General features: G+C 43.2%; 1 protein-coding gene across 2 annotated transcripts in view; it reads right to left on the bottom strand.

Annotated features, from left to right (window-relative positions):
- Nucleotides 1-3,808: 3,808 nt before the first annotated feature.
- Nucleotides 3,809-16,113, bottom strand: part of LOC135504859 (carnitine O-palmitoyltransferase 1, liver isoform-like) — a 37,055-nt gene continuing 24,750 nt past the window's right edge. Inside the window, exons 9-19 of one of the 2 annotated variants that reach the window (XM_064923759.1) lie at nucleotides 14,032-14,119; nucleotides 10,730-10,925; nucleotides 10,302-10,490; nucleotides 9,947-10,052; nucleotides 8,696-8,812; nucleotides 8,184-8,348; nucleotides 7,789-7,917; nucleotides 7,501-7,656; nucleotides 6,813-6,926; nucleotides 6,461-6,553; nucleotides 3,809-6,265 (exon numbers count right to left, since the gene is read on the bottom strand). In XM_064923759.1, the coding sequence (XP_064779831.1) occupies nucleotides 6,146-6,265; nucleotides 6,461-6,553; nucleotides 6,813-6,926; nucleotides 7,501-7,656; nucleotides 7,789-7,917; nucleotides 8,184-8,348; nucleotides 8,696-8,812; nucleotides 9,947-10,052; nucleotides 10,302-10,490; nucleotides 10,730-10,925; nucleotides 14,032-14,119 (1,473 nt within the window). In that variant the 3' untranslated portion in view covers nucleotides 3,809-6,145. Of the gene's footprint in view, nucleotides 6,266-6,460; nucleotides 6,554-6,812; nucleotides 6,927-7,500; nucleotides 7,657-7,788; nucleotides 7,918-8,183; nucleotides 8,349-8,695; nucleotides 8,813-9,946; nucleotides 10,053-10,301; nucleotides 10,491-10,729; nucleotides 10,926-13,297; nucleotides 13,383-14,031; nucleotides 14,120-16,113 lie in introns of both variants that reach the window. The other variant, XM_064923760.1, reaches the window with a different exon arrangement.

Below are 16,113 nucleotides of genomic sequence, written 5' to 3'. Positions count from 1 at the left end.
AATAAAGGTTACATTTTTTATTTAATTACTTGAAATATGGGTATACAGTTGAAGTCGGACGTTTACATACACTTAGGTTGGAGTCATTAAAACTTGTTCTTCAACCACTCCACAACAAACTATAATTTTGGCAAGTCGGTTAGGACATTACTTTGTGCCTGACAAGTCATTTTCCCAACAATTGTTAGACAGATTATTTCACTTATAATTCACTGTATCACAATTTCAGTGGATCAAAAGTTTACATACACCAAGTTGACTGTGCCTTTAAACAGCTTGGAAAATGATGTCATGGCTTTAGAAGCTTCTGATAGGCTAATTGACATAATTGGAGGTGTACCTGTGGATGTATTTCAAAGCCTACCTTCAAACTCAGTGCCTCTTTGCTTGACATCATGGGAAAATCAAAAGAAAATCAGCCAAGACCTCAGAGAAAAAATTGTAGACCTCCACAAGTCTGGTTCATCCTTGGGAGCAATTTCCAAATGCCTGAAGGTACCGCGTTCATCTGTACAAACAATAGTACACAAGTATAAACACCATGGGACCACGCAGCCATCATACCTCTCAGGAAGGAGACGAGTTCTGTCTCATAGAGATGAACGTATGTTGGTGCGAAAAGTGCAAATAATCCCAGAACAACAGCAAAGGACCTTGTGAAGATGGAGGAAACAGGTACAAAAGTATCTATATCCACAGTAAAACAAGTCCTATATTGACATAACCTGAAAGGCTGCTCAGCAAGGAAGAAGCCACTGCTCCAAAACCACCATAAAAAGCCAGACCGGTTTGCAACTGCACATGGGGACAAAGATCGTACTTTTTGGAGAAATGTCCTCTGGTCTGATGAAACAAAAATATAACTGTTTGGCCATAATGACCATCGTTATGTTTGGAGAAAAAAGGGGGAGGCTTGCAAGCTGAAGAACATCATCCCAACCGTAAAGCACGGGGGTGGCAGCATCATGTTGTGGGGTGGTTTGCTGCAGGAGGGACTGGTAAACTTCACAAAATAGATGGCATCATGCGGAAAGAAAATTATGTGGATATATTGAAGCAACATCTCAAGACCTCAGTTAAAGCTTGGTCGCAAATGGGTCTTCCAAATGGACAATGACCCCAAGCATACTTCCAAAGTTGTGGCAAAATGGCTTCAGGACAACCAAGTTAAGGTATTGGAGTGGCCATCACAAAGCCCTGACCTCAATCCTATAGAAAATATGTGGGCAGAACTGAAAAAGGGTGTGTGAGCAAGGAGGCCTACAAACCTGACTCAGTTATCAGTTACACCAGGAATGGGCCAAAATTCACCCAACTTATTGTGGGAAGCTTGCGGAAGGCTACCCGAAATGTTTAACCCAAGTTAAACAATTTAAAACCTCTTAGTGCACGGATCCCATTACCGGGATCAAAATCGACAACATCCGGTGAAGCTGGAGCGCGCCAAATTCAAATGACAAAATTGTAATATTAAATATTCATGAACATACAAGTGTCCTACATCATTTAAAAGATTAACTTCTTGTTAATCCAACCACGTTCTCAGATTATTTCAAAAAGGTTTTATGGCAAAAAATATCATGCGATTATCTGAGGACAGCGTCCCGCACACCAAACCAGCAGAGGCGTCACAAAAATAAGAAATAGCAATAAAATAAATCACTTACCTTTGAAGATCTTCCTCTGTTTCCAATCCTAAGGGTCCAGCTTCACAACTAATGGTTGTTTTGTTCGATAAAGTCCTTCTTTATATCCCAAAAAGGTCAGTTTATTTGGCACGTTTGATTCAGTAATCCACCCGTTCAACATGCAGATAAAGGAATCTGAAAAGTTACCAATAAACTTTGTCCAAACAAGTCAAACATTTCTAATCAATCCTCAGGTACCCCAATATGTAAATAAACTATACAATTTAAGACGGAATGTAGTATGTTCAATACCGGAGATAAATAACGAGGTGCGTGCCCTAATTCATTTGTCAAAAAACAAGCCTGAAACCCTTTCTAAAGACTTGACATCTAGTGGAAGCCATAGGAACTGCAATCTGGGAGCTATTTATTTGTATATCCCATAGACAAGCGCTGAAATGGACTGTGACCTAAAAAAACAAACATTTGGGGATGGATTTTCCTCGGGTTTTCGCCTGCCATATCAGTTCTGTTTTAGAAACTTCGAGTGTTTTCTATCCAATGCTACCAATTATATGCATATCCTAGCCTCTGGGCCTGAATAACAGGCTGTTTACTTTGGGCACGTCATTTATCCGAACTTCCAAACACTGCCCCTGAGCCCAATGCTACCAAATACTAATTGAGTGTATGTAAACTTCTGACCCACTGGGAATGTGATGAAAGAAATAAAAGCTGAAATAAATCACTCTCTACTATTATTCTGACATATCACATTCTTAAAATAAAGTTGTGATCCTAACTGACCTAAGACAGGGAATCTTTACTTGGAAAACTGAGTTTAAATGTATTTGGCTAAAGTGTATGTAAACTTCGACTTCAACTGAAAGTGGTGGCTCCACTTGGTGAGATATAGGAGTAATGATGAGAAAGACTGGGACAAACGTGCACAAATGTATCAAGTAAAACGTGGTCATTCATTGAACTTACATTTCTATTTGAGGCATACCTCAAAGCTTTTTCTCATTGCTTACAGTGTCTGTATATTTCAACATGCAAAGTGGGAATTCAGGTTTAAGCATTATTTCACCCTGCACCCTTCTCACAATACCTTAGGGCCCAATTCAATCAGATCCACATAGCTGATGCTTTGACGGTGTGGGAGGTTGAACTGCATTAGAGCTGTCAAATCCACAAGCGGCTCCCGGCATTATACCTAAAGAGGACAATACCATAATCCGATGCAGTGCCACCCTCCAACACCGTCAAAATGACATCTGGGACCTTCACCACCAGGTGGTGTGTAGGCAGCTGGGCTGTTGATCCACCCTCTCGACCAAGACTCAGGCCTACTTCGACCCTGATCCTTTTAGGCAACGTGGTTTTGCAAGGCAAGTGAGGTATATCTCACAAAGTGCCCTCACTCAAGCTGGGGGAAAGCCCAACTGTGGCCATGACAAGGACGCTGGAGTCAACTGTACCACATGTAAGACTGGGGCTCCGATTCAGGTTTTATGTAGACCCATCACAAGAGGGTTCTAAGTAGGAACCTTTTTGGTGCTACTTAGAACCAATTTTGGAACTATAGGAGGGTCATCAGTTTTTACCCCTATAGTGCAAGGATGTCAAACCAAAGATTTAAATATAAACCCAACTACCTACTTTGGCAAATAACAGTAGTGTTTTTGCTTTCAGCAAGCAAACTAATAAGTCACAAGTATGTTGGATAATAGCCCACTGATAGCATGACGGTTTACCAGTTTGTGTCGCCAATAGGTAAAGAGAAAGTGTTACAGCTCCTTCCCCCACTAAGACTCCTGTGGATGGGAAAGAGATTGTAATTTTCCTTGTGCATGCCTTCTCGTTTCCCATAGTCTCGGAAGTCTATTGGTGGTGGGGTAGGTTTCTAAAAAGCAACTGAAATCACAAAAAGTGCCTGGACGCTTCTATAACATGCCATTTACATGGAAAATAGAAATGATAAATTTTTTCACACAAATCCATTAATGTTAATATGAGAGAAGCGCCAGATCTCAAATTAGGATTCAGCCCTTCATAAATAGCCACTAATATATATATATATGTATATACAGCAGTGATGAACAATGAAATACTAATCATAACCCAATAGGAAGAGGAAGGAACACATGCATAACTGTGACAGAAACTGACACAAAAAGTGTGACTGAATCTCTTTTTAATAAAATAGAAAATTCATACGTTTTTGTTTTTCCATTACATTTAAGAAATAAAAGAATGCTTAAGAATATTGTGACACGCTCAGCTGTTCAGTGGTTGATCTGGAGTGAGAAAAGAGCCAGCAAACACAAGGAAAACGAGTACATACATGTATATGTACATACACATACATTATGAATGAAAAAAAAAAATACAATTTTGTACACAAATTGTGCCACTGGTAAAATGTACTGGCCGTTGAATCATTCTATTTAAATCAGGCCGATGGACAGAAAGAGAAAGACGCACTAACGCAAACCTCCAAAAGAAATTAAATTGGCTTGCTGAAACAGAACTTAAATGTACAAAGAAAAAGCGTCATTACCCAGCAGAGGTTTACATTTGGTAGTGAAATGACTTGGTGAATTCAGAAAAGAGCCCAGCTACTGTAATACACCCACCCTAGTCATGGAAAAACTGTCAAATATTTGAATATATAAAAACAACATTAGGTTCTGCCAAACATATCCAACATTGCATGGACCGTATCATTCAAATGGATACTCCGAACAAAACTAGTTTGATTTCTTAGAGGATAAGAATTCCTACTGTTAAAAGAAAGATACCAGGGGTCGAAGTGGACTTATTGCTTTTATAAAATGGCTTTATAAAGGGTTAGAATCATTGGGGGAAGAGAGCAGAATAAACCAACGTCATTTCACCACCGTGTGAAAGTAAAAAGCCCCCTGGACAGTGCAGTAACGATCTAGCAACATACACCATAGTACAATCATGTGTTACTCTGCAAACCAGAGTTAAATATGAAGACGATTTAGCTAGGAGACCCTGGTGTTTCCGGGTCCACAGAGTTTGTTTGTTTGTTTGGTTCAAAATTGTTGAATTTTCTACGAGCAGTTGCTTCACAGCCCAAAGACCGTAGCGAGAAGCAAAGTCCCACTAAAAACAATACTTGCCATGATGATGCCAATTAAACTGTGCTGTGCGTTAATAGCGCCACGCCAGTAGTGTTGCAGGACTTGCATTTCCACCCTTTCTTTACATATTGACATTTTGTAACCTGAGGAGAAAACCTCTACCATCAACATGGATGAGAAAAATTGTATAAAACAAATGCCATGTTATTTGCATTGTTGTGCCTTTTGAACCAATTGGAGCAGAAAATAAAAAACACTTCACTTTTGAAATCAAAAGTGAACTTTGCACTGTGTGCTAGGAAACATAATATTGCAATTAAAATGACACATTGCACAAATAGTTAACTCAACTTCGAATGCCAAATGTTTTTGTTTGTATTATATATTTTGTTTTACAATGGACCATAGTCACGTCATAATGAGAGCTTATTTGAAGGGCCCCGTGTTTTGCAAAAACGTGACACGCTTGGATTTTTAGCCTTTTATTTTAAGCTTTTAACATCAAACTGTCCACTTTTTCTTTTTATATGTCAGATGATCCAGCATCATCCTCAGACAATAGCTTTCATTTCTGGTGCAATTCTCATTTCTGGATAAGGCTTCAAATACAGGTTCAAATCTCGCTATGACACATGAGTGCGCAAAACATAGGGCCTTATCATTTGGTCAATGTGGTTCTAACTTGTGTTCCGAAGTAATGGTCAAGGTTCGGGCACTGCATTCAAGTAAAACATTATTAATGCTTTAGAAGTTAGGTCCCACTTTACAATAAGTGTCCCTAATGACCATCTATGGTAGTTACATAGGCAGGTACAATGTTATTGCAGTGCAGGCCCATGTACTGCATTTTTTGAGTACTTCCAAAAGTCAGGCTTGTTTGCGGTCGTTTAAAAATCGTAATATTTGTAATTACACAAACGCAAATAAATTGTGGCTGAACCTCTCGTGCAAATTATTTTTGAGATACTTGTAAATACTTTGAAATTGAGAACGTCACTAACCATGTGTACCCACAGTAATTTATTACACTGTTTTTGTAAGTGCTATACTATTAGGGACACTTATTGTAAAGTTAGACCAGAAATCATATACAGTCAAAAATACAAATAAAAAGGTTTAAGGATTTAACTATATATCCATATCCCTCCTTCACGATTTTATAAATTCATGTTCAAAAAAGAAAAGTTAGGTTTTCATCCAATTTGTTTTTTCATAGATACTGATCCTTCAATCACCTAACCCATCCACCTTAAACCACAAACACAGACTAAAAACGGCAGTCTCCCCCTATAACGCTCATTGACATCATCCCAACGTTCTTCCGACACTCACCATCAAATTATCACAACCACCTTCTCTTCTCCTCTCCTCCTCCCCCCCTGGTTCTGATTCTCCTCTCCAGATCTACAGGTCCTTCTTGGTCTGGCTCTGGTCTGTTCTAGAGGGTTCTCTTTGGTCTGGGCAGAGTAGCTGAAGCATGTCCTGCAAGGCCTGCCTGATCTGACCTCCATACTTGTGGGAACTCTAAGAGAGACAGAATAAATCAGCAAGAGAAAGACTAGTCCCAAGAATTGTTTGCTTAGCCAAAATATGTATCCCGTTAATCAAGCTCAAAACAAATATTCTCAATTAGCTTAGGAAATGAATAAACGAGGGCATCGTTTAGGTTTGAACATGTGGTGCGAAGATCCTCCCTGTGGACCGATCAGTGGTACTCACAGTCTGTGGGCAGGAGTGCTTGCAGGAGATGTGAAAGTTCATCATGTTCTCTCCCATGATGGTGTAGGACACCCCGTAACCATCGTCTGCCACCTAGGAAAGACAAGTACATACTTCGCTCTCTTGAAGCACAGCTCTGCACCACAACACAGCTACAGTATACCGGTCTATTACAATGGAGTAGGTTGGCATATGCTATAACATGCCTTGCGCATGGAGGCTTCTGCATGGAACACAATCTTTCTCCAAGTTGAGATGATATGCTCGTTGACAAATGATGTTCTTATGTTGGAAGCATTCTGTTATTCCACCAAGTTACGCAATTAAAAGATAGAGACCGAGAGGTACTGACCGGGCCAAAGCCTCCGCCACAGGAGATGTACTCTGGGTGGTTGACCATGTCAAACAGCTCCACCTGCTGGACAGGAGTCTGACTGGTGGAGAGATGCCATGGCTCGGACAGCACCTGGAACAACACAGGCAGGGACAGTGTTGTTACTCCACTAAGCTAGACACGTCACCACAGAGATAATTATAACATCAGCCATGTTTGATCAAGTAATAAGGCTTGAGGAGGCGTGGTATATACCACGGCTAAGGGCTGTTCTTAGGCACAACGCAAACCCTGAGGTGCCTTATTGCTATTATAAAACTGGTTGGTTTCCAGCATAAATATAACAGGTAACAAGTATTTTTGGGTCATACCTGTGGTATATTGTCCGTTATACACACTGCTGAAATGCTGTTTAAGCCTATCAGCATCCAGGAACCACACTACCCGGTTTATAATACTGTACATAAAACAACGTTGTTGTAACGAAGTCGGTTGCACAAAAGGTGTTTCTGACTACTACCAAATTAATATGGTATATATATATATATATATATATATATATTATATATATATAATAGAATTATTATATAAAAATAAATTATTTATTTGTGTAAGACTGAACTGCTTAAAAAAAAGAACAGAGGCACGAGTCAGTCGTATGGAATCAACATTTTATTACAGAAAAGCAAGACGCCAAAAAACACACCTCTTTCAGGAAGGGAGAGTCCACCCCAAGGTATTTGGAGACCACGTAGAGACAGAAGAGGTGCCTGTCGATGCCGGCGCCGGTCATGGCATGCTTGTACAGGTTCTGGTGCTTCTCTGAGGCTTGGCGGAGAAGTCTCCTGCACACCTCTACCCCCTGGTGGACATTAGAGGGGGGAGAGCGAGCGGGACAGAGAGAGAAAAGGGTAAAGAGAGCGAGAGAGATGAGGGAGAACAATAGGATACGTTTTATGAGAAAGTATTCCGAGTAAGATCCCATGCTCCCTACCTCTCCTCCCTCCAGGGCTTTGATGAAGGCGCAGCTTTCATTGGAGCAGGAGCGCACAGTCTCTGTCCGGCCCTCCCTAAACAGACGGGTCATGGAGGCCTCGTAGGTCAGACAGAACATGCCCCTGTCCTGAGAGGGGAGTGGGGGAGAAGGATGGGGTTAGAGATTGTAAGGAGGCAACAGAATTAATCATGTTTGAGCAATGAGCAGTGGGGGTTTTGTTTTGTGCTCATTTACTTTGGTTTACATCCTATGTTAAATTTGATTGACCGATTGGTGCTACATTGAAACCGTACTAAGCTACATAGTGTATGGGTCAACCCCCCACAAAAAAAATAAACAAGTGTGTGTGTAGGTGTATAAATGTTCCTGTCCGCTTTGAGCTGCCCCCTCACCCTGTAGTAGGCCAGCTGAAGGGCCAGCTGGATGTAGGCGTCAGGACTGATGCGGCACTTCTTGATCGTGCCCTTGCCAAAGTCCCGGAAAGAGAAGACGTGGAAGTCCACATCGTCGGCCAGGGCCTGGGCCACCGCCAGAGACTGGGAAATCTGCTCCTGACACTGGGACAGAGAGAGGAGGGGAAAAGGCAACACTGGATCTTAAGAACACTGGGTGTGAGATGAAGAGTTTAGCGCATGGCCATTGAGATGTACATGTATATACACTGATGGGAAGATCACTTGTGTTCTCATTGGAATTACACATTCGTCTTATGCATGCTTGACGCGTTATGAAATGAACGATTAAAAACATGGGTATTACAATGTCCAGAAAATATTCCTATAGGCAATGAGAGATTTTCAAATGAGGTGAATGGATAATTAAAAGAAGAGAACGGATAACTCAAATAATAGACAGATAAATGGATGGGTGAATAAATGAAAGGAAGGATGGATGGGTGGTTCACCTCTGGGGCGATGTCCCAGCTCAGTCTCTGAGGTCGGGGTAGAGAGGCATCCACCTCTCCCTTACAATGGCCCTCGTCATTGTACCCCAGCTGGAAACTGTCTGTGGCCAACACATACTGAAAACAGACAGACAATTAGCTGAGAAAAATACATGAATTCACTTATTTACTCAGTACAGGTTATTTATCTATATATCCCTTAAAATCAACTCTGGACCTCGAAACCAGTTCCACCGCATTTTTTTTATTGTTTCCCTCTAATCAGGGACTGATTTAGACCTGGGACACCAGGTGTGTGCAATTAATTATCAGGTAAAACAGAAAACCAGCAGGCTCTGGACCTCGTAGAGTAAGACTTGAGTACCCCTGGTATATACATTGTACATACATTTGGAATATATTTATTTAAAAAAAATGTGACTCTTACCCTAAGAGGTCTGCTAATTTTTCTGTATATTCATACATTTATAGTTATACAGTGCCATCGGAAAGTATTCAGACCCCTTAACTTTTTCCACGTTGTCACATTACAGCCTTATTCTGAAATGGATTAAATTCACCGCACGGTGAAGCATGGTGGTGGCGTCATCATGCTGTGAGGATGTTTTTCAGCGGCAGGGACTGGGTGACTAATCAGGTTTGAGGCAAAGATGAACTGAGCAAAGGCACAGAGAGATCCTTGATAAAAAAATCTGCTCCAGAGCGCTCAGGACCTCAGACTGGGTCGAAGGTTCACCTTCCAACAGGACAATGACCCTAATCACACAACCAAGACAACGCAGGAGTGGCTTCGGGACAAGTCTCTGAATGTCCTTGAGTGGTCCAGCCAGAGCCCGGACTTGAAACCGATCGAACATCTCTGGAGAGACTTTAAAATAGCTGTGCAGCAACGCTCCCCATTCAACCTGACAGAGCTTGAGAGGATCTGCAGAGAAGAATGAGAGAAACTGCCCAAATACAGGTATGACAAGACTCAAGGCTGTAATTGCTGCCAAAGGAGCTTCAACAAAGTACTGAGTAAAGGGTCTGAATACTTACGTAAATGTGATATTTTACTTTTTTTTGTGTAATAAATTGGCAACATTATCCAAAAATCTGTTTTTGCTTTGTCGTTATGGGGTATTTCGTGTACATTGCGGACGGGAAAAAAAATATTGAATCAATTTTAGAATAAGGCTATAACGTAACAAAATGTGGAAAAAGACAAGGGGGCCTGAATACTTTCCAAAGGCACTGTATGTTATGTCTTACCTCCCATAAGTGTGCTACCACCGGTGCATCGGCCCATGAGTGCTCAGCATTCAGACCGATCTTCCCGTTTTTATAGATCACAACGGAGAATGACTTGTCAAACCACCTGGCAAAAAGAAACGACAGTGTGCACAACTTTGATAACCGGCGCCAACTCCGACAAGGGTAGAACCATGGGAGTGATTGAGGAGGATATACCTTATTTCATTGGGGTATTAAAGGAAAAGAATGAATGAAACAGGTTTTGTGGCAAGTGTGCCCTCTATCCATCTCTATGGTTGGAAATAAGCTTTTTTTTTTTTTTAAAGGTAACTATGTCGTAATGTCGTGACTACCATTAGTCTGGATGACTTACCTGTCGTAACACTTCCCGTGGAGCAGGGACTTCGCGTAACGGTCCAGACTAGCAGCTGGGTCTTCTCCCATCATGCCTTGCTCGTCATCGTCCAAGGTCACAAAGAACGCTGCTTTCTCGATGCAGTCGAGTGACCGCTTGTTCACACCCAAGCTGAAGTATTCCTTCCTGGCCTTGGCCCAGGGAATTCTGAGAAACAAAATTTATTGCTTAGGAGGACAGGTACAGCCAGGCACAGACCTGGGTCATGTTCAGTAGGTGGAAAACGTTTCCAGACAGAGTGAAACGGAGAGGTACTACCAGAACACAGATTTGTCATTTTCCGGTTTTGCTACGGTGTTCCCTACTGAACACAACCCAGATATTTTTTTTGAGCCCCTGCTATCAATCAGATGACTGTATATTTTACCAAAACATCCATGACTCACCTGTCTCCAGCCGTCAGGGCCCCGAGCTTCTCCTCTCCCGGGGAGGGGGGCGACGGGTCATCCAGGATCCTCTGGAGCTGCGACTCGATCTCGCGTGGTGACAGCGGCCGGCTCGACGAGTACATCCTCAGACGGAAGTAGCGCCCCCGATGGTACACCGCCACATAGTCACTGTCCTGCCAGTGCTGCACCGTGTCTACACAACAGAAAGAGGGAAAGAGAGAAGGGAGAGAGACAGAAAGTGGGAGGGAAGAGAGAGAGTTAAATATGGTACAGATGCCTTGGAGCAGATGGACATGGGGCAGAGGGAGCAGAAAGGGAGGGAGACTGACAGCCTACAGAGGAAGGAGAGTGACTGACTAGAAACTACAGGACCAGCTGCAGACAAGAGAGTTTTCAACATTACCACCATGTAACCATAATACAGGACCTATATTAATATCAGTAATGCCAATGTCAAAAGCGCCACTTGCCCACAGTGTTTGCTGGCTGGAAAATAAGATTGATGACATGCGAAACAAAATTGCCAGAATAGGGGACATGTCAATATTTTATAGTCATGACAAAGCAATGATACAGGTCTCAAATGCTGGTCATTGGAGGGCGCTTACATCTGCAAGTTCTTAAAGTAGTTTCAGCTCAAATCAATAGAAAGATTTGGTTTGAGAGTGTGTATTTAGCGAAGGGAAATTAAGTGGTACCAAACCGTCCAGTAGCAAATAATTCCCACCATGAATTAAAGTCCCTAAAATCAGCTTTAAATTACAGTACCAGTCAAAACTTGACACACCTACTCATTCAAGGGTTTTTATTTATTTTTACTATTTTCTACATTGTAGGATAATAGTGAAGCCATCAAAACTCTGAAATAACACATATGAAATCATGTAGTAACCAACAAAGTGTTAAACAAATCAAAATATAATTTAGATTTTAGATTCTTCAAAGTAGCCACCCTTTGCCTTGATGACAAATTGCATTCTCTCAACCAGCTTAATGAGGTAGTCACCTGGAATGCATTTCAATTAACAGGTGTGCCTTGTTAAAAGTTTATTTGTGGAATTTCTTTCCTTCTTAATGTGTTTGAGCCAATCAGTTGTGTTGTGACAGGGTAGGGGTGGTATACAGAAGACAGCCCTATTTAGTAAAAGACAAAGTCTATGGTCTATGATGAAACTGGCTCTCATGAAGACCGCCACAGAAAAGGAAGACCCAGAGTTACCTCTGCTGCAGAGGATAAGTTCATTAGAGTTACCCACCTCAGTGAATCGGCAATTAACTGCACCTCAGATTGCAGCCCAAATAAATGCTTCACAGAGTTCAAGTAACAGACACATCTCAACATCAACTGAGTGAATCAGGCCTTGATGGTCGAATTGCTGCAAAGAAACCACTACTAAAGGACATCAATAATCAGAAGAGACTTGCTTGGGCCAAGAAACACGAGCAATAGACATTAGACCAGTGGAAATCTGTCCTTTGGTCTGATGAGTCCAAATGTGAGATTGTTGGTTACACAGCTGTGTCTTTGTGAGACGCACAGTAGGTGAACGGATGATCTCCGCAGGAGGAGGTGTGATGGTGCTTTGCTGGTGACAATTTTAGTGATTTATTTAGAATTCAAGGCACACTTAACCAGCATGGCCACCACAGCATTCTGCAGCAATACACCAACCCATCTGGTTTGCACTTAGTGGGACTATCATTTGTTTTTCAACAGGACAATGACCCAAAACACACCTCCAGCCTGTATAACGGCTATTTGACCAAGAAGACAGGTGATGGAGTGCTGCATCAGATGACCTGGCCCCCACAATCACCCGACCTCAAACCATTTGAGATGGTTTGGGATGAGTTGGACCACAGAGTGAAGGAAAAGCAGCCAATAAGTGCTCAGCATATATGGGAACTCCTTCAAGACTGTTGGAAAAGCATTCCAGGTGACTACCTCATGAAGCTGATTGAGAGAATGCCAAGAGTGTGCAAAGCTGTCATCTTTGAAGAATCTAAAATCTAAACTATATTATGATTTGTTTAACACGTTTTTGGTTACTACATGATTCCATATGTGTTATTTCATAGTTTTGATGTCTTCACTTCTATTAAGAGTAAAAATAAAGAAAAACCATTGAATGAGTAGGTGTGTCCAAACTTTTGACTGGTACTATATATCCAAGTGATTTGTTGATAACTTTTCAAATGTTGTTTCACTACAACAAATTGGTGAGTAATTCCTAGTCAAGTGCTTCAACACCTAGTGAAGAACACTATAAAAACAGGCTATATGTTGTAATTGTCAACATAAACCACGCAGGTGGGGAATTATAAAATACTGGACCGATTTATAAAACAAGGGCTCCTGTTTGTAATCGGGGCAAGGGCGTGGTGGGCACCGCGGGGACTTTGCAGAGGGATGTCACAACACATGGGAGATACAAGGACAGGGATACTACGTGTGTCCCAAATGGCACCTTGTTCCCCATGGACCCTGGTCAAAAGTGGCACACTATATAGGGAAAAGGGTGCCATAGGAGACGCATCCTACATGTATTGAGGAAGTGTTAATACCTGTGATCGTCCCGGGGATTCGACAAGAGTCAAACATCCTCTCAAACTGATAGGAACAGCAAGGGACCGAAGACATCAACAACCACTGAGCGATAGAGGAACCGGGGGGGGGAAAAAAACAAAGAAATATGGGGGAGGATAGAGGAGAGGACACAATGGGACGACAGACGGAAAAAACAAGGGACCAAGTGAAAGGGAAAAGAGGAGAGGAAGAACAGAACAGGTGGGAATAGTGAAAAGGAAAGAGGTGAACGAAAACAAATATAAAAGTGGATAGATACAAGAGAAGTCCGTTAGAGGCAAGCCCTTTCCAGAGTGACGGCACAGACAACAGACTAGGAAACAGGACGGATGAGAGACAGTGAAAGATGACAGAGCAGTTGTGGCGGACATTTTGTGACTGTGTGAAGTACAAACACCCCTCTCTTCACAAAATGGTCAGTGAGACCATACACACATTACTGCAAATGTCCAGTCAGTTATGGTACAGTATGGCAACCCTCTCCAAATAACCGTTCCTCCATGACAAAAGGGGGGCTTTAGTTAAAAAGTTTGGAAAGCACTGTCTTATTTGAATGGCTACTGATATTTACTGCACATTTGTACGGTAAAGCCTATAGATCTGTGTTAATGTGTGCTTTGAAAACGAGGCATGTATTGTATTGTCCTTTGTACATTTAGGTACTGTGTTCAGAAGTGTGTATTGATGTAGATGACTCTACATGTGTGTTTACCGGTCTCCTCTCCAGGAGTGCGTGTGGTGTTGAACATCCTCTCACACTGAGCTGCACACAGAGGAATGACAGTGCCTGGAACACGACTCTGGGGAGGAACAGGAGGAGAGGGAGAGGGGGGGGGGCAAGAGAGAGTTCAGAGAGCGAGAGTGCAGACCAGAGAGCGAGCGGGCGAGAGTGCAGACCAGAGAGCGAGCGGGCGAGAGTGCAGACCAGAGAGCGAGCGGGCGAGAGTGCAGACCAGAGAGCGAGCGGGCGAGAGTGCAGACCAGAGAGCGAGCGGGCGAGAGTGCAGACCAGAGAGCGAGCGGGCGAGAGTGCAGACCAGAGAGCGAGCGAGCGGGCGAGAGTTCAGACCAGAGAGCGAGCGAGCGGGCGAGAGTTCAGACCAGGGAGCGAGAGTTCAGACCAGGGAGCGAGAGTTCAGACCAGGGAGCGAGAGTTCAGACCAGGGAGCGAGAGTTCAGACCAGAGAGCGAGCGTTCAGACCAGGGAGTGAGCGTTCAGACCAGGGAGCGAGCGTTCAGACCAGGGAGCGAGCGTTCAGTCCAGGGAGCGAGCGTTCAGACCAGGGAGCGAGAGTTCAGAACAGGGAGCGAGAGTTCAGAACAGGGAGCGAGAGTTCAGACCAGGGAGCGAGCGTTCAGACCAGGGAGCGAGAGTTCAGACCAGGGAGCGAGAGAGAGCGAGAGTTCAGACCAGGGAGCGAGAGAGGGCGAGAGTTCAGACCAGGGAGCGAGAGAGGGCGAGAGTTCAGACCAGGGAGCGAGAGAGAGCGAGAGTTCAGACCAGGGAGCGAGAGAGAGCGAGAGTTCAGACCAGGGAGCGAGAGAGAGCGAGAGTTCAGAGCAGGGAGCGAGAGATAGCGAGAGTTCAGAGCAGGGAGCGAGAGAGAGCGAGAGTTCAGACCAGGGAGCGAGAGAGTGCGAGAGTTCAGACCAGGGAGCGAGAGAGTGCGAGAGTTCAGACCAGGGAGCGAGAGAGAGCGAGAGTTCAGACCAGGGAACGAGAGAGAGCGAGAGTTCAGACCAGGGAACGAGAGAGAGCGAGAGTTCAGACCAGGGAGCGAGAGAGAGCGAGAGTTTAGACCAGAGAGAGAAGGACAGGAAAAGAAAAGAGAGAGAAAGGCCAAGGGAAGGTACAGAGTGTGGGGGTCGGGAGGAGAGATGGGGATGGTATGAGACCATGAGAGGGAATGGGTTTCAAACAAACTGGAAAATTAAACCAAAGGACACTTCAAACCTCTACACACAGAAGGAGCTAAAAAAAACTGGATGGGTGGATTGATGCAGCTTACACACATGAACATGGTCAGTCCACACCAGCACACACTCAACATGTACACAGACAAACACACACGGAATGAGTTCATACTCAACACATCTCTCCTATTTCTGTACGTATTTTAAAGGAACTCGCAATAAAAACACCTCATTATGAAAACATGTCAACACCTTGGTACGGGCCCCTGCTCATATGTAAAATGACTTCAGAGGACTTGTTGATTAGGGGTGTGCCGACATGGCCATACTCGCATTCGTAATCTAATCCGGAAGTTGTCAGTTGATAGTCAGAACGGAAGAAACTGAAGTGTTTTAATATGCCTAAATAGATGTTGGCAAAATACCTCCCTGCACGTTCTCACTGCAAAAAAAAACCCTGCAGATTAGGAGCAGGTGTGCGCGTGTCAAGTTTGCAGCCACTCAGTCAGAATGGGCACTAACGTTTCATATTTCCCCTACCCTTGCCCATCTGGTTAGATATTATGTATATTGATAGCAAGTGTCCTCGCCATGGGATTTATCATAGTAGCGGGCCGCAGCAATCTAAATGATCAGACCGAAAACATGCGAGGAAAAGTGATCAGGTGAAATTATGAAGCGAGTGGGCGGAGGAATACAGCTTCATTTTATCCAATCAGAGCAGCAGGATCAACATACAGCCCGCCCTTATCTTTACAAACAGGGCAACTAGCCCATTGTTATTTAGACCACGCATGTGACTGACTCAGACAGATTTAGAAACTCTGACTGACTGACATGAGAAATATGCTTGCGGGTACTCCAAAAATATATATATTCT

Source organism: Oncorhynchus masou, chromosome 18 (assembly GCF_036934945.1).
Source record: "Oncorhynchus masou masou isolate Uvic2021 chromosome 18, UVic_Omas_1.1, whole genome shotgun sequence".
Lineage (NCBI taxonomy): Eukaryota > Metazoa > Chordata > Actinopteri > Salmoniformes > Salmonidae > Oncorhynchus > Oncorhynchus masou.
Note: the sequence above shows the minus strand (reverse complement) of the source record. Positions and strands in the feature narration are given on the sequence as shown.